At 45.0% G+C, this 22,972-nt stretch overlaps 1 protein-coding gene across 4 annotated transcripts in view; it reads right to left on the reverse strand.

Annotated features, from left to right (window-relative positions):
- Positions 1 to 22,972, reverse strand: part of SLC25A47 (solute carrier family 25 member 47) — a 49,407-nt gene that overhangs the window by 22,416 nt on the left and 4,019 nt on the right. For 3 of the 4 annotated variants that reach the window (XR_014008173.1, XM_081194151.1, XM_081194152.1), the window contains exons 2-5: positions 14,320 to 14,563; positions 12,545 to 12,688; positions 909 to 952; positions 101 to 172 (exon numbers count right to left, since the gene is read on the reverse strand). Coding sequence is in view for 3 of the 4 variants with exons in the window: in XM_081194151.1 (XP_081050277.1) it covers positions 101 to 172; positions 909 to 952; positions 12,545 to 12,572 (144 nt within the window). In the remaining variant the exon portion in view is untranslated. The remainder of the gene's footprint in view (positions 1 to 100; positions 173 to 908; positions 953 to 12,544; positions 12,689 to 14,319; positions 14,564 to 22,972) is intronic. The other variant, XM_081194153.1, reaches the window with a different exon arrangement.

The raw sequence follows: 22,972 nt of genomic DNA on the forward strand, positions 1-22,972 counted from the left end.
ATTAAATATGTTTTAAATGTATGGTGTGGATCCGCCCCAAGTCAAGCAGACATGATGAAGCAAATTTCCCCTTCATCAACAGGAATTTTACCATACGTACTTTTTCAGTTCTGTATGTGTCTCTGATACAGTGCCATATTCCACGATAACTTGTCTGAGTCTGAATCCTCACCTGTTAAATGGGACAATCCATCATTCATTTCATCTTGGGGAAAAGAAACATTTCATTGGTAATTCTGCAAGTGGGTAGGGGCATCAGATCAGCACGAAAAGTGAATTTATTGCACTAGGGTAGGGATCAGCAACCTTTTTCAGTTTTGGGCCAGTCCACCATCCCTCAGAACTATATGGAGGGGGGGGGAGGGAATGAATGAATTCCTATGCCCCACAAATAGCCCAGAGATGCATTTTAAATAAAAGGACACATTCTACTCATGTAAAAACACACTGATTCCCGGACCGTCCGCGGGCCAGATTGAGAAGGCAATTGGGCTGCATCCAGCCCCCGGGCCTTAGGTTGCCTTACCCCTGCACTAGGGCGACAGAATGCTTTAATCCATTGCGCAAAGCTGAATTTATAGTATGTGCTTGAATCTCTCCCGCAAAAGAGGAACAAGATTGGAGGCACCTACAGATCTCACAATGTAATTTCTAGTTTGGTCCTGAGAGTATGGTGAAAGGATTGGGAGAAGCTGGGGAAGAAGAAAATGGAGGAGCCCTGGAATTCCTCCTGGCAAACCATTGTTTATTAGCTGTTGGGTAGAGAAACCACTGCAGTGGTGAGAACCGCCTCACACACTCATCCTAGCTGCTTTCAGCTCTGAAACGGGGTGGAGAAGAGTTCTCTCCATTTCACCTTGTGACTTGGGAGATTTTATTGTAGTTAAGAGAACTAAACTTTGAAATACCTTGATTGTGTCCAATGGATATCCGACTGCAGCACTAACACCACCTGAAACAGTTAAATTGTAAGTTAAATTTTTAAAATTAAAAATTGCACCTTAGAGACCAACTGAGTTTGTTCTGGGTATAAGCTTTTGTGTACATGCACACTTCTTCAGATACACTGAAACAGACATCACCAGACACTTATATATTGGGGGGGGCAGTTCTCAGGAGGGTAGTAGGAGATGGGTGATTGACTCCATGGGTATGGTAAACCTGTTGATGACTGTTATCAACTGCAATTAGTCCTACAGGAAAAAGGAAGGGATAGTATGCAGATGACCAATAATAGCTTTAGCATACATAATGAGACAAGACTCCAATATCTCTATTCAGACCAGGTCTTTCCATAGTTTTCAGTTTAGTATAGGTAAAGGGACCCTTGACCATTAGGTCCAGTCGCAGACGACTCTGGGGTTGTGCGCTCATCTCGCTTTATAGGCCAAGGGAGCTGACGTTTGTCCACAGACAGCTTCCGGGTCATGTGGCCAGCATGACTAAGCTGCTTCTGGCAAACCAGAGCAGCACATGGAAATGCCGTTTACCTTCCCGCTGGAGCGGTACCTATTTATCTACTTGCACTTTGACGTGCTTTCGAACTGCTAGGTTGGCAGGAGCAGGGACCGAGCAACGGGAGCTCACCCCATCGCGGGGATTCAAACCGCCAACCTTCTGATCGGCAAGCCCTAGGCTCTGTGGTTTAACCCACAGCACCACCCTTGTCCCTTTCAGTTTAGTAATACGTTGTAATTCAGCAACTTCTCTTTCAAGTCTATTTCTGAAATTCTTTTGTAATAAGACAGCTGCTTTGAGATCCTGTACTGAATGTCCTGGGAGACTGAAGTGTTCTCCTACTGGCTTGTCTGGCTTGTGATTCCTGATTTCAGATTTATGTCCATTTATCCTTTGGCGTAGGGTTTGGCCTGTTTATCCAATATAGAGAGCTGAAGGGCACTGCCCTTTATTTCGACTGCGTCAGACCAACACGGCTACCTACCTAAATCTGTAAGTTAAATTGTTTCAGAAGCGATACACTCACCTCACAGAGAACCAACCTCAGTAACACCAGAAAACTTAAGCCACATTCACTTTGCACTTAAGCCAGGTGTGTACATTTGAGACAGCTGTTGCACATGCACAAAATGAGCACATATGGACAGATGGCAATGTCATGAACAGGAGTTCCGACAGGGCTGAAGGAGGAGAACCAAAAAGTGCATTGGGTGAAGACATCTCCACTCCCTCTCTGATGTGTACAACACCATGCAGATGTGACTTAAAACACAATGGGGGAGGGGGAGATAACCTCATGACATTTTAAGCTGCTAATGTGAACATACCCTTACTTGCAAGTAGCACCTTGCAAAGTATAGAATTGCACCACTAACTAAGGTTACCAGGTGTCCCCGTTTCCCGGGGACAGTCCCTGGATTTACAAATCAGTCCCCATACAAAATCCATTGAAGTTGAAAAGTGTCCCCGGATTCATTGAAAAAAATCTGGTAACCTTACCATTAACCTTGTCAAGCAGTTCCGCACATGGTTCACCCTTGTAATTCTACCCCACCTCCAAAACAAAACAAAAAATATACTCTGAAATTGGGGGTTTTAGGTCAGCATCCCTGATCACTGGCCATGCTGGCTGGGACTGGTGGGAATTATCGTACAAAACATCTGGGGGCACCAGGTTGGGGGAGGCTGCTGAATGAGGGCCTGGGCATTCAGATCTCTCTGCTACAGCACAATATGCATAGTTCATGTTGTACAACAAACACCACAAGTACAATAAAGGGTGTGTTGGTGTGCAGTCTTTCAACCCATAAACTGGTATAGCCAGGTTTTGAGAATTGTGTCTACTAAGCTCATAGCTTATAGCATTGAAATGGGTCAGGGAGAGGATAAGGTTGATTGGCACATATAAAGAATGGTAGCAGTACACATTCTTTGTACTTCCTTAGCAACAAATGCTATCGTTATATATATTTACAAGAATACGAAGATGTTTATGTGGTTGTTTGGTGGGAAATTGCGTTTCCACATAGAACATTCAAAGACTCAAATACATACAAATTTAAAGAAAACTATACATAAATAAAGGGAGGGGGATGTGAAATATTATATAGGTTTACTTGGAGGAGGAGGAAGCCAAACTGATCATTGTACGAAAGAGAAATATTATGGGTGGTATCCAGTGATGGTCTACCCAACTGCGCAATTGAAATCCATTCACTTGCACAATTCGACTTCCAGTCAGGGCTGGCCCAAGTCATTTTTACACCTGAGGCAAACCACAAAACGGCACCTGCCTCCCCGCCAGGGAAGGAGTGAGTGAAGATCAACATCAGGGACAAGGGGGGAGGGAATAAAGATCTACATTGGGATCTGCTGCCTCTGTGGGTCCTGCCACCTAAAGTAGTTGCCTCACCTTGCCTCATGCGTGGGCCGGCCCTGTTTCTCATTTCTCTTCTCTCCACACACACACACACACACACACACACACACACACACACACACCCAGCAAAATTTGTTCCAGGTGAGTCCCCCAACCTTCCAGAGCAGATTGAGGGAGCTTTAGGGAAAGAGCTGCAGGAAAGAGGAGAGGAAAAAGAAGCCCAGTTTTGCAAATTCTGGATCAGGCAAGTCTAGTGAAAGCATCCCATTCTGACAGTGGCCAACCATATGCCTATATGAAGCCTGCGAGTAGCACCTGACGACAATAACACTCTCTCTACTCTCTCAGGAGCATATTGTCTCTAACAGGTGAGGCAGAGCATAGCAATTGTGGCTGGTATTTATTGATTTCTCCCTGTACATTTTGCTGCATATTATAGCCTTCTGATATAGTGAAGACTACAGAATTGACAAGGCAAAAAAAATCAAGCTGGACAAAAATAAAACAGCTTTCCTAATAGGCTTGTTTGTGTGGAAAGCAGCAAAGTTAATAAACTGACTACTGTTCTTACAGAGAAGAGAATATTGCTGTACCACAATCTCAGAAAATTGTGAAGGACCATAAGTGTAATTATAATGTAAATACAAACCTCAGGTGTGGTTATGCTTCTCATGTGGTTAGGTTTTTGCAAGCTGCTTTTCATCCAGACATCTGTACCCACATTTTACTCTACAACCGGTTTCTTGTTATGAGTTTGTGGGTGCCGACCTCCCCTAAATTCCTGGGTCGAGTAGGTGTTAGTATTTAATCAAGGCTTGGGGAGTTAACCTGGATGCTAGACTTCAAATTCCTGGACCCAGCTTCCCATGTTCAGGAGATCACCTGGGAGATGGGCCATTGAGAGAACAAAGGAAAGGTAATGGGCCATTAAGAAAGCGAAGGAGAGGAGGTAAATGGGTGGGGCCCCTACTTCAGCTCTAAGATAGAAGACAAAGACAAAGCTTGAGGTAGACCTTAAGAGTAAAAACAACAAACTGAAGACAAGATCAGAGTACGATGGTTTATTTCTGTTTGAATCTAAAGCTGTCGCAATCGGAGAATCAAAACTCTCTTGGGGTGTTAATGCTGTGAACCCCTGCACTGTAGGCTCAGGTTGTATCTATGTGTAAATAAACCATATATCATAAAGACACTACAGTCTCCACTGTGCCTCATTTCCAAAAAGAAAAACGAACCCAAGGTGAACACCAGGAACCCCTGGAATCTCCCACCACTCGGAGATTGGGGCGACATGCAACATAGTGCTTGTAGTTCACATTAACCTGCACTTCCAAATGCACAGTCTGCACTCATGTGCTTCATGGTACTTTGCATACATTCTTGGGTCACCAAAGGTAGGTGCCTGAAGCTGTTCAGGGCCCTACCCAGTCCACGGGCCAGAACTATAAGGTATTAGGATCCTGCTAAAGTAATGCAATGCTTGCTTCCACCCTAGTTGTTCCTAGGTGACCACTGAACATGCTCAGTCCTCATTGGGCTGTTTGTGGGGTGGAGTTGTCCCCTTGGCTGCTCCCCACCTACTTCTGCATATCTTGGGATTCATCCAAATGTGTTGATACTTACCTCTCTCTTCCCTTAACAGTGGCCTTCTTTCGGGTCCAGCCCTGTCGACGCAGCAGCATCACTGAGTTTGCTCTTAGAGGGACAGAGAGAACACAGTCCCAGTGTGACACTGTTGATGCTGAGGCAAAGCGAAGGAATAATCTGCCAAGTCAGACTCATCAACAGAGCTCTTCTGGACACCAACTGACCTTTGCGAGTGCTCCAAGAGCAGCAGTAAAAACATGGATTTAGCATTCTCCAGGGATTTCCACACTCCAGATATAGCAACCCATAGACGCGTCTAGGGCCTAAAATAGTCTTGGGGAGATGGAAGCTCAAAGCTGCTGCCACAGCTGGAGAAGCAAAACAAACAGGCACAATGGGAGGCTGGCAGGCCTTCCTCAGCCCCAATGAATGAAACTTCTCCACTGCTCAGAAGGAATTCTATTTGCAGCATGAGCCTAAGTGTGTTTACTCTGAAGCAAGTCTTACATGGGGCCCTTCCGGACGTCCTGTTCATTGTTCATTCATGATTGTTTCACTAAGACAAAGAACTTGCAGGCTTTAGATTAGAACTAAGATATTTATTGAGTTCTGTGTGGGCTCACATGCTCTGGGTAAGCCGTAGGGAGAGCACAGATGTGGTCCTCTCCCTCATTTCCTGTCCCGGTCTCTCCACTTGGCTCTATTACTCCTGGTGCCATGATGATTTGAACTCAAGGTGATATTGGGGCAGAGGTCTCAAGACTCAGGAAGCAGGGCAGTCACCAACGTTGTTTGCACCACCGGCAGAAGTTTCAGGGTGGGCATACTGCTTTGTTTCCAATCAGTGCCAGCCTTGTAACTTCCTGCTAAAATCCTGCAACTTGTTCTGGGGTATTTTATTTTATTGCCCCATGTCTGTTGTGCTACATTGCAAGAATGTCCCTCCTGATGGCAATAATGCTGCAACACTGGGGAAGCGCCACACAACAGCTAATAAAGGGGAATGATGTGTCTAAACCACTGAGCCTCTTGGGCTTGCCGATCAGAAGGTTGGCGGTTTGAATCCCTGGGACAGGGTGAGCTCCTGTTGCTCTGTCCTAGCTTCTGCCAACCTAGCAGTTTGAAAGCATGCCAGTGCAAGTAGAAAAATAGATACCACTGTGGTGGGAAGGTAAACAGCATTTCCGTGCACTCTGGCTTCTGTCACAGTGTCCCGTTGTACAGGAGCCGGTTTAGTCATTATGGCCACATGACTTGGAAAGCTAATTGTAGACAAATGCTGGCTCCCTCGGCCTGAAAGCGAGATGAGCACTGCCCCCCATGGTCGCCTTTGACTGGACTTAACCGTACAGGAGTCCTTTACCTTTACCTTTAAGGTAAAGGGACCCCTGACCATTAGGTCCAGTCGTGACCGACTCTGGGGTTGCAGCGCTCATCTTGCTTTATTGGTCGAGGGAGCCGGCGTCATGCTGGTCATGTGGCCAGCATGACTAAGCTGCTTCTGGCGAACCAGAGCAGCGAACGGAAATGCCATTTACCTTCCCGCCGGAGCGATACCTATTTATCTACTTGCACTTTGGTGTGCTTTCGAACTGCTAGGTTGGCAGGAGCAGGGACTGAGCAATGGGAGTTCACCCCGTTGCGGGGATTCGAACCACCGACCTTCTGATCGGCAAGTCCTAGGCTCTGTGGTTTAACCCACAGCGCCATCCGCGTCCCACTTTTACCTTTACCTTACCTAAATCCACCACTATCTCCCCATTATTGCATCTATGTCATATTACAGAACACACTGCATTATTGGGAAAGGAGAATAAATAATGGCACTCTATTCTACCCGGGAGGGGAGAGCAACACAATTTTCAAAACTGCAACACACAATCAAGTGTGTTTCCCTGATCCTCTTCTTTGACATGAGTCGGATGAAGCTCGGCCAATGAGGGATGGAGGTGCAGTGCTAAGTTCTCAGCAGCTGTGTTGTTGCTGCTCACCAGGAGAGGCGAGGTAATGGGAAGGCCAGCACAGTGTGGCTGCAGTGGCAGGACTCCACCAGCGCACCTGCACTGCACCGACCTCCCCCCTCCGCTGTGTCCCTCCTCCCCTCCAAAGTGAGTCTCTGGATACCCACACAGTCTGTAAGCAGAACTGAGACAGTGATGCTCGAGCCAGTCCCTTGTGCTGTTTGCACAGCCCAACCTACACAAGCAAAATACTGAATACACCACACAGAGAAGGCAAAATCTGCAGAAAGGTCTCATTCAGGCATGCAGCTCTTGGCTGCCATCGATAGAAGCTAATGGTTAGGTCAAATTAAGAGCTTGGGATGGTTTTCCAAGGTTCCTTTAGTCTGTTCTCAGCTGTTCTTGGTGTTATGAGAATTTTAAGGTCTAAGATATAAAATAAATGTACCAGGCAAACACATACATAAATATATAAACCACATGTCTGAAACAGTACAGGAAAACAGTCCTAAAGCAATTTTGACTCTTTCAGTGACCTCAAATATTTCTCTGCAGTTTGGATGAAAATGGGAAAAGCCTCCCCATTGTCTCTGTGCTCACAAATCTTGCTTTAAGGGCACATTTGTGTATGAATAAGGTGAGCCTGTGACCTAGACTCAGGAATTAAGTATTTATCATCACAAAAGAATGGCCAGGCTCTCCAGGTAAACCTATCAACAGGTTTCCTGCCAGACAGGATTCTGCTGTAGACTGCCCCTTCTGTGATGTATGTATGATGTATTGGGGGGTGGTCTTGAGCTACAGGGTGGCAATTTCAAAAGTCTATATAAGAGCTTGCACACCATTGTTCTGGGTTCCTCCTCCCTCCTGTGTGCAATGGGGGGTTGTGAGACCCTGTTGCAACAGATCAATAAAGATCAGGCTTACTAGCTGCTTTGCTTCTCAGTATTCTCTGTTATTTTCTCCTACCGATAGAGAACCTACATAAGGACTCTATACGGGCTCTTGGGTACCCCATAAGGGAAAAGGAGCAGTTTTTTCTTGTAACATTGGCCAACAGCTTATCAGGCAGCACCAGATTCTCACTAGTTTCTACTGCTCCCCAATGTACAAGAAACATTTTGTCTATAATAAATCACAAGGTTAAGAAAAAAAAGATGTGTCTGGTTTAGGGTGGAGTCATGTAATCACCCCTACCCTGCCTGTGGTGCAGTCAAAATTATTTGCTATTTGAGTAATCTTACTTTGACTGTGTTGTTGTTGTTTAGTCGTTTAGTCGTGTCCGACTCTTCGTGACCCCATGGACCAGGCACGCCAGGCACTCCTGTCTTCCACTGCCTCCCGCAGTTTGGTCAAACTCATGCTGGTAGCTTTGAGAACACTATCCAACCATCTCATCCTCTGTCATCCCCTTCTCCTTGTGCCCTCCACTGTTCCTCAGACCTTGTGGGAGGCCGGAATATATTTTTTTGGGGGAAATGAACCAATTCCTATGCCCCACAAATAACCCAGATATGCATTTTAAATAAAAGGACACACTCTACTCATGTAAAAACACGCTGATTCTTGGACCATCCGCGGGCCGGATTTAGAAGGCAACTGGACTGGATCCGGCCCCCGGGCCTTAGTTTGCCTACCCATGACCTAAAGAAAAGTGGGACATTCCAGGATCAAATCAGAAACCAGGACAGCTTGTGTGAATCCGGGACTGTCCCTGGAGAATAGGGACACTTGGAGGGCCTGAGATCTGTCAATTTTGGTTTCTCTCACTTTCTCAGTCTCTTCCAATCTTAACTTCAGTTTGCCAGATTTCTGCTTGAATTCCCTTAAAAAAAAAAATTGCTATCCTTGCTATCTAAATGCAGAACTGTTAGGTTAGGCTGTTTTCAGACTTAGCATTAGGTTGGGGGCTTTATTTTTACTGCTGGGGTTTTTAAGGCAGCTCTGGATTCAACTGCATTGTAAATGACACAGTATTCTGTACTAGCATAAATAGCACAGGAGAGTCCTGAAGGCAATTTAGGCTTTCCCTAAGGTATCCTTCTCAAACCTGTTGCATGCCAGAAGGTTTGGATTGCAACTCCCATCACCCTTGACTTTTGGTCAGGCTGGCTGGGGATGATGGGTGTTGTAGTCCAAATTTTTTGGAGGGCACTGGGCTGGGGAAAGCCATGTCATGCAAATAAAAGGTAAAGGTAAAGGGTCCAGTCGTAACCGACTCTGGGGTTGCGGCGCTCATCTCGCTTTATTGGCCGAGGGAGCCGGCGTACAGCTTCCGGGTCATGTGGCCAGCATGACTAAGCTGCTTCTGGCGAACCAGAGCAGCGCACGAAAACGCCGTTTACCTTCCCACTGGAGCGGTACCTATTTATCTACTTGCACTTTGTGCTTTCGAACTGCTAGGTTGGCAGGAGCAGGGACCGAGCAACAGGAGCTCACCCCGTCGCGGGGATTCGAACTGCCAACCTTCTGATCGGAAAGTCCTCGCTCTGTTGTTTAACCCACAGCGCCACCTGTGTCCCTTGTAAATAGGTGCCCTTAATTCCCTTCTTGTATTCTGAATGGCACCATCCCAGGAGCACCGCCCTGTGTGATCCTTCAGGACATGGGTGTCAATCAACTCTAAATCCATAATCTCTCAATGGACAGAAATAACCACCTGGAGCAAATAGCTAGGGGCAGCTGCCAAAATTTAGATCAGGAACTGGCACAGGTAAATCAACAACGCACTCAATCTGCAGCCATATGCCATGCTCATCTAACCCTCTCTAGTAAAGATGACGCACGCACATTTCACTAGTTCTTCAGAATCACAGTCACCGAACACTTTTTTTTTTGCCTTGTGCAATCTTACAAGTAACAAGATCAGGCCTTGGCCTCTTGCCAAACTCCTTATATCAGAGCCAGACTTCACCAGGACAAGCCAGAACAAATCTCAGCAATATGTGTTTGTTGAATGCACATCTGTGTGGCATTACTAAACACAGTAAAACCCGGCATGTAGCAAATGTGTTGCAAATAGCCACAGGTTTCCTTCTTCGGAAAGGCGTGCACGATTTCAGAGTGCACACGCCAGACCTGATCAGATGGCCTTTGCCTTTTGCCAAGTGTGCACGGAAATTCTGGGGTTTCGGTTGTTGCCTGGGCCCTCCTTTGGAGCTGATGTTAAAGTTAGGGTGGCAGGAGGTAAAACAAGAGAGTAATGGGACAGGAAAATTGGCTTTCAGGTGGAGAAAACAAAATTGGAAACAGAACTGTTAGAACCCAATACTAAGAATTTGTCAAGAATGTACAACTTGTTGCTGAAATGGAATACACAAGATGAAACAGTTAAATCAGCCATGATTAAGTGGGCAAAAGACATTGGTCACAACATCATGTTTGCCGACTGGGAACAGTTGTGGACCACCGGTATAAAATTTACGGCATGTAATGCCTTAAGAGAGAATATTATGAAAATGATTTACAGGTGGTACATAACCCCAGTCAAGCTTGCAAAGATCTACCATTTGCCCGATAATAAATGTTGGAAATGTAAAGAAGAACATTCTTTATGTATGCTACAACAGCAGCAAGAATACTCATAGCAAAGTATTGGAAGACACAAGATCTACCCACCTTGGAAGAGTGGCAGATGAAGGTGATTGACTACATGGGACTGGCTGAAATGACTGACAGAATCCGAGACCAGGGGAAAGAGACGGCGGAAGAAGATTGGAAGAAATTTAAAATTTATCTTAAGAAATACTGTAAAATTAATGAATGTTAAAATGTTGTGATTATATAAAGTAAGGGATTACAGCTGTTAAAGATTAAATAAAAGAAAAGGAAAGGAAAAAATTGGATAAAATTAAGGGGAAGGATTTGCTGAAATAATTTTGGGAATTGGAATGCAGAAAGGGGAGGTATGGGGAAATCGATGAAGTAAGTTTAAGGGAAAAAAGGAGTTGAAATTATACGTGTTTGTTTGTTATTGTATGTATATCTTTGCATTGTGTGTATTGTATGTGTTTTTAAAATTTGTGAAAACTTAATAAATATTTATTTAAAAAAACAAAAAAAAACAAGAGAGTAATGGGCAAGATGCCTTAGGAAACCCCAGGATGTTCTCATTGCATGATGTTTTGGCACTGTGGATCCCTGCAACTTACATGCATGGGACATCTATTACAGTGGTACCTCGGATTACATACACTTCAGGTTACATACACTTCAGGTTACAGACTCCGCTAACCCAGAAATATTACCTCGGGTTAAGAACTTTGCTTCAGGATGAGAACAGAAATCAGGCGGCGGCAGCACAGCAGCAGCAGGAGGCCCCATTAGCTAAAGTGCTTCAGGTTAAGAACAGTTTCAGGTTAAGAACAGACCTCCAGAACGAATTAAGTTCTTAACCCAAGGTACCACTGTATAAGGTTACCAGATTTTTTTCAATATGAATCCTGGGACACTTTTCAACTTCCATGGATTCTGTATGGGGGCTGGTTTGTAAATCCAGGGACTTTTCCCGGGGAAACGGGGACGACTGGTAACCTTAATCTATTATGAGATGGTTCATCTGTGAAGAGTTGTAGCTCACTGGTATAGCGTCAAGCAGAAGGTCCCTGGTTCAGTTCCCAGCATCTCCAGGTGGATGTGGGAATAAATCCAGCCCGAAATCCTGGACAGCTGCTGTTCGCCAGTGTAGACTAATCTCATTCCTCGTCTTTGTCCCACCATCACCAGCTCCCTTTTCTCTCTGGAATTGCCTCTCCTTCATCCCCCAGTCCATATGTCCCAGGGCACATTTGGAAACCTAAGAAACTGGCATGGGCACCACAAAATACCCATTGCACAGAAGGAATCTGGAGTTACTGAGAAACTCCACCCCCCCAAAAAAACCCCACCAAATTGCAAAACACCTATAAACACCCAAAACAAATAAAACACAAAACAGGCATTCCCCCACAACTAAACAACCCTCCCAAAAGACAAAAACAGGGGGGAAATATCTGGAGGGGCATCAACCTTGGCAGGCACCAAGGAGACTATCAGAGGGTGCCATGGTGCCCATGGGCACTATGTTGGGGATCCCTATCCTTCTCCACATCCTTCATCCTGCCCTCGTACATGTATTTGAAATAACCATGTCGTCTCCCCTGCCCTAGTTCCTTGCTTCCATTTCCCACCTCCTTTGTTGTTTCCTTGTGTATCTCATTTAGATTGTAAGCCCCTAGGGGCAGGGACCTGTCATACAGGTTCTTCGCAAACGGCCTCATGCATAAGATGGCACTCTAGATATTAACACAGGCATACGTTTAAGTTCCTGCCCCTTTGAGATTCTGCTTCAATTCCCCCATCAGTCTCTTTCGATTCACACCTGCGGCTGATCCCTCCTTGTCTTCGCCTTTCTCTATGGGCTCACCACGTATTTGCAATCGTACGGAAAGAATATCCGATTTGCAATGGTTCCTGGAATTAATGACCCCGCCAGCTTTGAGTTCCACTAAGTGCCCCTACGCACGCTGAACTCGCGTCCACTAAAACCTCCGCCTTGGGGGCTCTGAAGGTCATTCGCCCTCTCCCTCCGGCGTGGGGGACCTGCCTGGAAGTTAACAGCAAGGAAACACAGCTGTCTCTCTTCATCAGCGGGCTGCTGGGTAGTTTATTTATTTATTACCTCCAATGGCTCCGGCGATGAAATCCATCTGCGCGGAGGGGACCCAGCTGCCTTTGCTCGTCCCGATTAAAAATGCTTCAGCCTTGGTGCAGGAAAACAGACCGGCTCCGTCTTTCCAGGAACGAGAGGCCCTTCTGGATGGATCTATAGTGGGGATGAGCAATAGGCTGAAGTTAGGAGCACCGGCTTCAAGGCATACGTAACCGAGAGCCGGCAGGAGGAGGCTGGGACTTTGAATCAGCCTCGGGAGTCCTGTCGATGCTGCAGAACTCCACAAGGCATGGCTGAACCACTGCCGGGGACAAGGCCCTCCCTCCTCCTGCCTTTTGCTCTCCAAATCACCAAGGGCAAAAGAGCGTTGCAGCTCAACTGGACAGGGGTCAATTTGCACTCGGGACATTAGGGTGTTAAAGTTCCTCTGCCCTTGGCTCGGCAAGGAGCGACGATGCCCATCAAGCCTTGCTTCTCATGCCAAGTGGTCATAGGCAATCAGGCCCTCCTCATCCAGGAACACATCATGAGAGCTGAGCAGTACAGCAAATGGTTTGAATGCATGAGGTTCCAAGGTCAGTGCCTGAGACCTGTAGTTTGAAGGATTTAGCGACGCCTGGAAAGAACTTTGCCTAAGACATCAATATGTGGCTGTCAGTCAGACCAGAGAGTACTGGGCAAAATCAGCCCACAGTCTGACTCTATAGGCAGGTTGAGAAGGTGCCTTTACTTTTGTATGTTCTAAACATGCACCCGAGGCCTCAAGCGCGAGGCCTTTTGACTGCTCCTTCCACCACTCAAAAAAGGGGTTGTCACTGGAAATTAGAATATTTAGGACAAGTGTTCATAAGCTTTAAATATATGCTATATGCATATATTCATACACAGGATTTAAATGTCGTATAATAATAATAATAATAATAATAATAATAATAATAATAATAATAAATTTTATTTATATCCCGCCCTCCCCAGCCGAAGCCGGGCTCAGGGCGGCTAACAACAATCAAATAATCAAACAATCAAATAATCCAACATTCTAAAAACATTCCATTATAAAAATTAATTAAAATCAAATTGATGGCAACCGTTAAGCACAATTCTGTGCAGGTTGTCAGAGGAGGGAGTCAGGCTGCGCCCTGACCAAAGGCCTGGTGGAACAGCTCTGTCTTGCAGGCCCTGCAGAAAGATGTCAGGTCCCGCAGGGCCCTAGTCTCTTGTGACAGAGCGTTCCACCAGATTGGAGCCGCAGCCGAGAAGGCCCTGGCTCTAGTTGAGGCCAGCCTAACCTCTCTGAGGCATGGGATCTTCAGGATGTTTTTATTTGCAGACCGTAGGTTCCTCTGTGGGGCATACCAGGAGAGGCGGTCCCAAGTGATTTTCCTACCCAAGCCACCACAGATAAACAGTTTAGGTTAGCTTATTCATTAAGAATATGTCATAATACTCAATAAACAATCAATAAGCCCAGATTATCCCAAATCCTCTTCCATTTACCACCCATTAATTTTCCCAACAGCTCGTTCTTCAAACCAATTAAATTATCCTTCGATTACCCCCATTTGTTACCTCCCATATAATCTATGGGTAATCTTAAATTAATTTTCCCCTCCACGAATGAATAGCTTATCGTTGCTGTTTGGTGGCGGAGATGATTGCTGTTATAAGAAGGGCTTCTGGTATGCCTGCTTTATAAACATAGGAAGCCAACTTTCACTGATGTGGACCTTAAATGGCTCAGAACCGCAATACCTCAAGGACCGCCACTTTCAATATGAACCTACCTGGACCCTGAGATCATCTTCTGAGGCCCTTCTTTGTGTGTCTCCTCCATGAGTGGTCTGGAGGGTGGCAACAGGTCTTTTCTGTAGTGGCTCCCCACTTGTGGAATGATCTCCCCAGGAAGCCTCACCCGACACCTTTTGGCACCAGGCAAAAACGCTCTTCAACCCGGCCTTTGGTGGATGGACCCCCAATGCCCACTTACTGTACACATCAGCCTCGAAATCTTACTGACTTGGAGAGGATCTGCAAAGAAGAGTGGGACAAAATATCTCCTGAGATGTGTGCAAACCTGGTGGCCACCTACAAGAAACGTCTGACCTCTGTAATTGCCACCAAGGGTTTTGCCACCAAGTACTAAGTCATCTTTTGCAAAGGGATCAAATACTTACTTCACTCATTATAATGCACATCAATCTCTGACTTTTGTCTTCTGGGTTTCTGGGGGTTTTCCTGTTGTTATTCTGTCTCTCACAGCTACAATAAACCTACCATTAAAATTATGGACTCGGTCATTTCTTCGTCAGAGGGCAAACGGGCAAATTTAGCAGGGGATCAAATACTTTCCCCCCCCTCACTGTAAATGTGTTGTGGAAGGTGGGGGGGATTATTGATTTGTTGTTGTTCTTATTTTTACTATGTATTTTTGTGGTTTTTATATCGCAATTTTATGATGTGAACTGCCCTGAGGCCTGCAAAAGAAGCGCAACACAAAAATTTAATAAAAAAAAATAATTGGTCCAACTGGTTCAGTTAAACACCATTTAAAATAATCAACAGTAAAAGTTATTAAAGCTTGTCAACATCCACAGCTTGGAAGCACATGGCTTCCCTCCCTCGAAAATCCTGGGAACTATATAGGAATTAAAGAACCTTTTAATGAGGGTGAAAGAGGAGAGCGCAAAATATGGTCTTGAAGCTCAACATCAAAAAAACGAAGATCATGGCCACTGGTCCCATCACATCCTGGCAAATAGAAGGGTAAGAAATGGAGGCAGTGAGAGATTTTACTTTTTGGGGCTCCATGATCACTGCAGATGGTGACAGCAGGCACGAAATTAAAAGACGCCTGCTTCTTGGGAGAAAGGCATGGCAAACCTAGACAGCATCTTAAAAAGCAGAGACATCACCTTGCCAACAAAGGTCCGTATAGTTAAAGCCATGGTTTTCCCAGTAGTGATGTATGGAAGTGAAAGCTGGACCATCAAGAAGGCTGATCGCCGAAGAATTGATGCTTTTGAATTATGGTGCTGGAGGAGACTCTTGAGAGTCCCATGGACTGCAAGAAGATCAAACGTATCCATTCTTAAGGAAATCAGCCCTGAGTGCTCACTGGAAGGACAGATCCTGAAGCTGAGGCTCCAATACCTTGGCCACCTTATGAGAAGAGAAGACTCCCTGGAAAGGACCCTGATGTTGGGAAAGATGGAGGGCAGAAGGAGAAGGGGACGACAGAGGACGAGATGGTTGGACAGTGTTCTCGAAGCTACCAGCATGAGTTTGACCAAACTGCGGGAGGCAGTGGAAGACAGAAGTGCCTGGCGTGCTCTGGTCCATGGGGCCACGAAGAGTCGGACACGACGAAACGACTAAACAACAACAACATAGCTTAAGGGTCCTGGAAAGTGAAGCTCTACGAGGGGTAAACTACGGTTCGCAGAAATTGTGCAGGGAAGTCTTGTACTTTAAAGGTATGGTGTGGAAAAGAGTTTATTCCGCAGTTTTCCCAGGTTAACACTTAACGATCGTGTGTCGCTTATTAACAAGAGTGCTTCTCCCTTTGTCCCTGTGATGCTGCAGAAGTTGCCAAGTCTGGCTGAAGGTGCCTCCTGAGATGCATTCCTTTGAAAATTCTTCTGTCTGAAGATGTCTGTGCTGACCAAAGAGCCATCTGGGGGCACATCTGCTTAGTGTATCATAAAGGCACCTCTAGCCTACTGTACCTTGTTTGTTCCTGTTCTCCACCTGTGACCCACTGAATAGCCTTGATCATTCTGGCTCATATTGTGTGGGGAGAAAACTTGATATAGATCGATATCCCATGTGGGATAATTAATAAAAGAACTGGCTGGATTCCTATATCCAAAACATGGGGCTAAACACACTCTCCTGCAAGAGAGAGAGCCCCCAGCAGAGTTCAAAATCACAGAATCATGCAGCACAGTGAAGTGTGAGGAACATAGGCTGCTAGACCTTATAAATATCCTGTTTAATCCGCTTACAACGCTTCACCTCTCTACCCCTCTCACAATGAACAGACCACACCATTAGAAAGTTTAAATGCTTTACTTACAAACCCCAAAGGTCAGATACATGTGTTATTCCACGCAGCAGCAGTAAGAACACAGGTAAAAATCTTGTGTTTACAAAATATAGAAAAATATTTCTGAGGACACGGTCTGGGCTTGAATCAGTTGATCAGAAATCCTTGCACTGTTGGAACGAGGGAGCTGGGTACCACCCAGCAGTGCCACCTGGATACTCAGCTACTCATGTCTCAGACTCTCGCAGCAATGCCCATGATCATCCTTCCCCCTGTAGCAAAACACTGTTGTGGGCAGTGGCTGTCTGCTCCATCCCATGCACCCAGGATCTGATCCCTCAAGACAAAAGTGCTCATGAGTGCTGGTCCAGCAGTGCTTGGGAGTGCCTGGACTTTGCCTGCGTCCCAGACATTCAATACCCACAGCCCCTCGTGCATTTGGAACTACGCTTCTAAACCAGGGGGAGGTGGGTGCGGGTTCCCACTTTGCACATTCCACAGGAAGCATGTACAGTGGTACCTCAGGTTACATACGCTTCAGATTACATACGCTCCAGGTTACAGACTCGGCTAACCCAGAAATAGTGCTTCAGGTGAAGAACTTTGCTTCAGGATAAGAACAGAAATCGTGCTCCAGCGGCGCGGCGGCAGCAGGAGGCCCCATTAGCTAAAGTGGTGCTTCAGGTTAAGAACAGTTTCAGGTTAAGTACAGACCTCCGGAACGAATTAAGTACTTAACCCGAGGTACCACTGTACGAGGAACCAGCTTGCATGACTCAGGCTTCCTCGGTTACTGCTTCTTCGCTGTAGCCAAAAGCATTAATAAGTGAAGTTGTTGAATGGGCTCTGAAGGATCTTGCCACAACGCAGCCAAAGATTAGGTTTCTTTTCTCTTCTTGAATGGAATGTGGCAGAGGCCACGCAGATCTTCTCAGTATCAATGGCTAAATGAAACCTTCATGTATATAGTGTTACCAAAGCTGCTAAGCAGGCAAATATTAGGCGCTCTTCTGCATTTACCTATGTATTTCCACTGATACATGCAAGCTCTGTGCATTTGGAATTAGACATGTGCTTCTTCTATGTATTCCTCTCCCGGAGCCAATTTGTCCTGTTCTGGGCATTAAGCTGTACTCTGTTTCAAGTGTCATGATCCTGAAACAAAATATATCCTGACCAACCTATAGCCACTTGCAGAATCAGTTTTGAAAGGCTGCAGAATTCTGAAATGTTGCAGAATCCAATCTGAAAGCATTGAATGAAAATTATTGCACCCGCAACTTCATTTGGGTTTCTAGCTGCATTAGGAAGAAGAAGAAGAAGAAGAAGAAGAAGAAGAAGAAGAAGAAGAAGAAGAAGAAGAAGAAGAATTTGGATTTGATATCCCGCTTTATCACTACCCTAAGGAGTCTCAAAGCGGCCAATAATCTCCTTTCCCCACCTCCCCCACAACAAACACTCTGTGAGGTGAGTGGGGCTGAGAGACTTCAGAGAAGTGTGACTAGCCCAAGGTCACCCAGCAGCTCCATGTGGAGGAGCAGGGATGCGAACCCAGTTCACCAGATTACGAGTCTACCGCTCTTAACCGCTACACCACACTGGCTCTAGTTAGGGCCTGAGTCACAATTTATATAAGGACAGGTGACCCCAGTCAAGCTTGCAAAAATTTATCATCTGCCCGATAATAAATGTTGGAAATCTAAAGAAACTGAAGGTACATTCTTTCACCTTTGGTGGACGTGCCCGAGGATTAAGGCTTTCGGGGAGATGATCTATAATGAATTGAAAAAGGTATTTAAATATACCTTCTTGAAGAAACCAGAGGCCTTTCTCCTGGGCATAGTTGGCCAATTGGTGCTAAAGAAGGATAGAACTTTCTTTATGTATGCCACAACAGCAGCAAGAATACTTATTGCAAAGTATTGGAAGTTAAAGGATTAGGAGAAAATAAAGAGGGAAAGAAATTGCTGAATTAACTAATTGAATTGGAACACAAAAAAGGAAGGTATGAGGAGATCGGGGAAACAAGGATATGAATGTAAGGCATGGAAAGATTGATTCTTTTTTTTCTTTGTAAGTGTTTTTACTTTTTTATTCTGTATTTTGTATTTTATATTTTCTTTGTATTTTTAGTTTTGTCTGCTATTTTTGTACTTCTTGTTTCTATGTAATTCTTTTTTCTGAAATTTTAATAAATATCATTAAAAAAAAAAATTATATAAGGACAGAGTGTGCTCAGTTTCCATACTTAACCGCCCAGACCCTATTAAAACACGTTACTCTTTTTGCATGGAACAACCTCTTCTTCTCATTCGTCCTTCGGCAGGTAATGCTTCATTGCATCCTTGTAAATACGTTTAACGTACTCCTAGTTTTGCACCTGCTCATTCCTGAACTAAGGCAAGTTCCCAAACGATTTGCCACTGCGTAGTGAATAAGAACCACTGATTCCCGTGCAGAAAATGCCACTGATACAGGGTAAAAGCGAGAGGCAAAGAACATTTTGTGTTCATAGGGAACTACCTTATACTGAATCCGACAGTGGGGGTCCACCTAGCTCCATGCTGTCTACACTGGCTGGCAGCAGCTCTCCAGGGTTTCAGAAAGGGAGTCTCTCTCAGCCCTACCTGCTTGGTTTCGGTGTTACTTTTTTATGCAAGCTGGCTGGCAGGGAATTTGTGCCTTTGGAAAAACCCTGCTCTGGCTGACTTCCTTCTCTCCTCCCATCTTCAGTTCCAGCCGGGTCAGTGCAAGGAATGAGAGTTGAGAATGTGGCATTAACGCCACTGCTCTGTCACACCCAGCTGTTGCCCTATCCAGCCGTGAACTCACCTGACCGTTGTCATCCTTTGTTTTTGGAGGAAACATAACGAAACAATCCAAATTTTTGCTTCTCTCACTATTATCTCATCTGGTGATTTTGATTGCTAGGCAGACACAACCCCTTGGCGTTCTGTCCAAATCATTGCACTCATTGCACTCAGGCTACCTTGACAGGGAGAGCCAGCTCAAACAAAATCTCTGATGCCGTGTCACGGTTTTATTTGCCCATTGCGGCATTAAAATGTCTGTGTCAAACTGGCAGGGTTTGAACTTGGCACGCGTCAAGGTGGGTGGTTAAGGGGGTGGAATCACCTGGCTAGGCATGCAAGGGACAGGGTATAGTCACGAAACAATGTGCGTGCTGTAAGAAAAAAATTCATAGCAGCGCACTGCTCTATGTGTCTACTCAGAATAATAATAATAATTTATTATTTATACCCTGCCCATCTGGCTGGGTTTCCCCAGCCACTCTGAGCAGCTTCCAACAGAATATTAAAATACAATAACCTATTAAACATTAAAAGCTTCCCTAAATAGGGCTGCCTTTAGATACCTTCTAAAAGTCTGGTAGTTGTTTTTCTCTTTGACATCTGGTGGGAGGGCGTTCCACAGGGTGGGTGCCACTACCGAGAAGGCCCTCTGCCTGGTTCCCTGTAACTTGGCCTCTCGCAGCAAGGGAACCGCCAGAAGGCCCTCAGCACTGGACCTCAGTGTCCAGGCAGAACGATGGGGGTGGAGATGCTCCTTCAGGTATACTGGAACAAGGCCGTCTAGGGCTTTAAAGGTCAGCACCAACACTTTGAATTGTGCTTGGAAACGTACTGGGAGCCAATGTAAGTCTTTCAAGACTGGTGTTATGTGGTCTCGGCGGCCGCTCCCAGTCACCAGTCTAGCTGCCGCATTCTGGATTAGTTGTAGTTTCCGAGTCACCTTCAAAGGTAGCCCCACGTAGAGCGCATTGCAGTAGTCCAAGCGAGAGATAACTAGAGCATGCACCACTCTGGCAAGACAGTCCGTGGGCAGGTAGGGTCTCAGCCTGAGTACCAGATGGAGTTGGTAGACAGCTGCCCTGGACACAGAATTGACCTGCACCTCCATGGACAGCTGTGAGTCCAGAATGACTCCCAGGCTGCGCACCTGGTCCTTCAGGTTACCCCATTCAGGACCAGGGAGTCCTCCATACCCACCCGCCTCCTGTCCCCCCAAAACAGTACTTCTGCCTTGTCAGGATTCAACCTCAATCTGTCAGTCCCATTGAGTTCCACGGGGTTCGCTCTCAGGTAAAAGATTATCGCCTAGGCCAAAGAGTTATCCTAATAGCATCAAGAGCATGAGGCTTTCCTGAATACCGAAAAATAATTAGGGGATTGTACTAAATTCTCTTGCGTAATTTTTTTTGCAGCAGCAAACAAGTGGCGCAATCCCACAGCCCTGTGCTTCATCTTTCTGTAGATGGGAGCATTAAATATTGACCTAAGGAGCAATCCTATGCCAAACTGGTGTTAGGTTAAGCTGGTGTAAAGTTACACCAGATCCAAACCCACCAGGTAGCTTAGAAGGCTAGGATTGACTCATCCAGTGAGCTTCATGACTGGGTGGGGATTTGAACCCTGATCTCCCAGGTCCTAGTCTAACCACATTCTAACCACTACACCACACTGGCTTCCTAGAGTACTTCTGCTATGGGGCAGCTATATAAATTAAGTAGGTCAATAAATATGGGGAAAGCAGAATGTCCCTTAGAGAAGGATCTGAAATATTTTCCTTCAAGCTTGAATTTGTTTTGTTGTTGTTTCACTTGATGCTTTAACTTGTTGTAAACAGCTTTGATTCTTTTTTCTTTAAAATATAAAGTGGTATAGAAATGAAATGAAAAGCCGGGAAAACAGGAGACTGAAAGGAGATAGGATAGCCATCTTCAAATATCTTCAGGGCTGTCACATGGAAGATGGAGCAGGCTTGTTTTCTCCTGCTCTAGAGGGTAGAACTCGAACCAATGGCTTCAAGTTACAAGAAAGGAGATTCTGACTAAATATTTGGAAAAAACTTTCTGAGAGTAAGAGCTGTTCGGCAGTGGAATGGTCTCCCTCAGGAGGTTTGGAAGAAGAGTTTGGATTTGATATCCCGCTTTATCACTACCATAAGGAGTCTCCAAGCGGCTAACAATCTCCTTTCCCTTCCTCCCCCACAACAAACACTCTGTGAGGTGAGTGGGGCTGAGAGACTTCAGAGAAGTGTGACTAGCCCAAGGTCACCCAGCAGCTGCATGTGGAGGAGCGGGGAAGCGAACCCAGTTCACCAGATTAGGAGTCCACCGCTCTTAACCACTACACCACACTGGTGGTGGGCTCTTCTTCCTTGTAGGTTTTTAAGCAGAGTTTGGATGGTCATCTGTCATGGATGCTTTAGCTGAGATTCCTGCATTGCAGGGGGTTGGACTAGATGATTCTATTATTATTATTAATTATTATTATTATTATTATTATTATTATTATTATTATTATTATTATTATTATTATTCTATTAATAATAACAATAAATTTTATTGGGGGAAAGATGCTTTAGCTGAGATTCCTGCATTGCAGGGGCTTGGACTAGATGATTCTATTATTATTATTATTATTATTATTATTATTATTATTATTATTAACAATAAATTTTATTGGGGGAAAGGTGCCTAGACATTCTGTTGTGGCAACCCTAACCTATTTCAAGGTGCCATTTACCGATTTAGCTTATATATCTGAATTCCTAACATCGAGTTACAAGCATTGTGAAAGATATATGTATCTGAAATTAGGAGACAGGGGCTGGATTCAACTAACCTGTCTGGCCAGGACAACAGGGCTCCCCCTATCCCAACCCGCAAAATAAGATAAAGGTTCAATAAACAGGTCATGTAGAAGCAACCAGAGTGTAATGAGGAAAATCCTTTTTTTAAAAACCCCAAAGTCTAATAATAAATGGTTGCCTCCAGGAAGAATATAAGCACTTAATGGTCGCAAAGTATACAGAAGTTGTAGATCAAAGGGAGAGCCAAGCTTGTCATAAGTTTTTAGCACAGGTGGCAACTTACGACTGACATGTCATCATCTCTAACTTCAATAACTGGCATCACATATGTGGGAACTGTTTAGGGTCACAAAGTTAATAGATAATAAGGACCAATCCTTTGTCAATAAGCAAGCACACACAGTAGGAAGTGAAGTCTTTAGCAATAAGAATCCCACTTTGCAAGAGGGGGGGGGGGAAAGCCCAAAGTTCTGTGTGAAAGCACAGGATATTATTGAAGTTTAGAAGTTACTGGAAGATTTGGGGAATGCAAAAAATGTTTGCAAGGGTTTTTGTTTTTTTTAAGTGTGTATTTTTCAACAGATACTAAAGATTAGATACCTTCATAATAATAATAAAAGATGGGTGCATGTGTGTTTTGTTCCCTGAGCCCACAACATTAAAACATTCCAGTGGTTCAAAATATGGAAGCCAGCGAAAATGCCTTTCAGATGTACAGGATTCCTTTGGGTTGTTGTTTTCTTCTAAGACGACGGAAGATGACGAATGGTTTTTGG

The sequence above is a fragment of the Podarcis bocagei genome (assembly GCF_964188305.1).
Source record: "Podarcis bocagei genome assembly, chromosome: 1".
Lineage (NCBI taxonomy): Eukaryota > Metazoa > Chordata > Lepidosauria > Squamata > Lacertidae > Podarcis > Podarcis bocagei.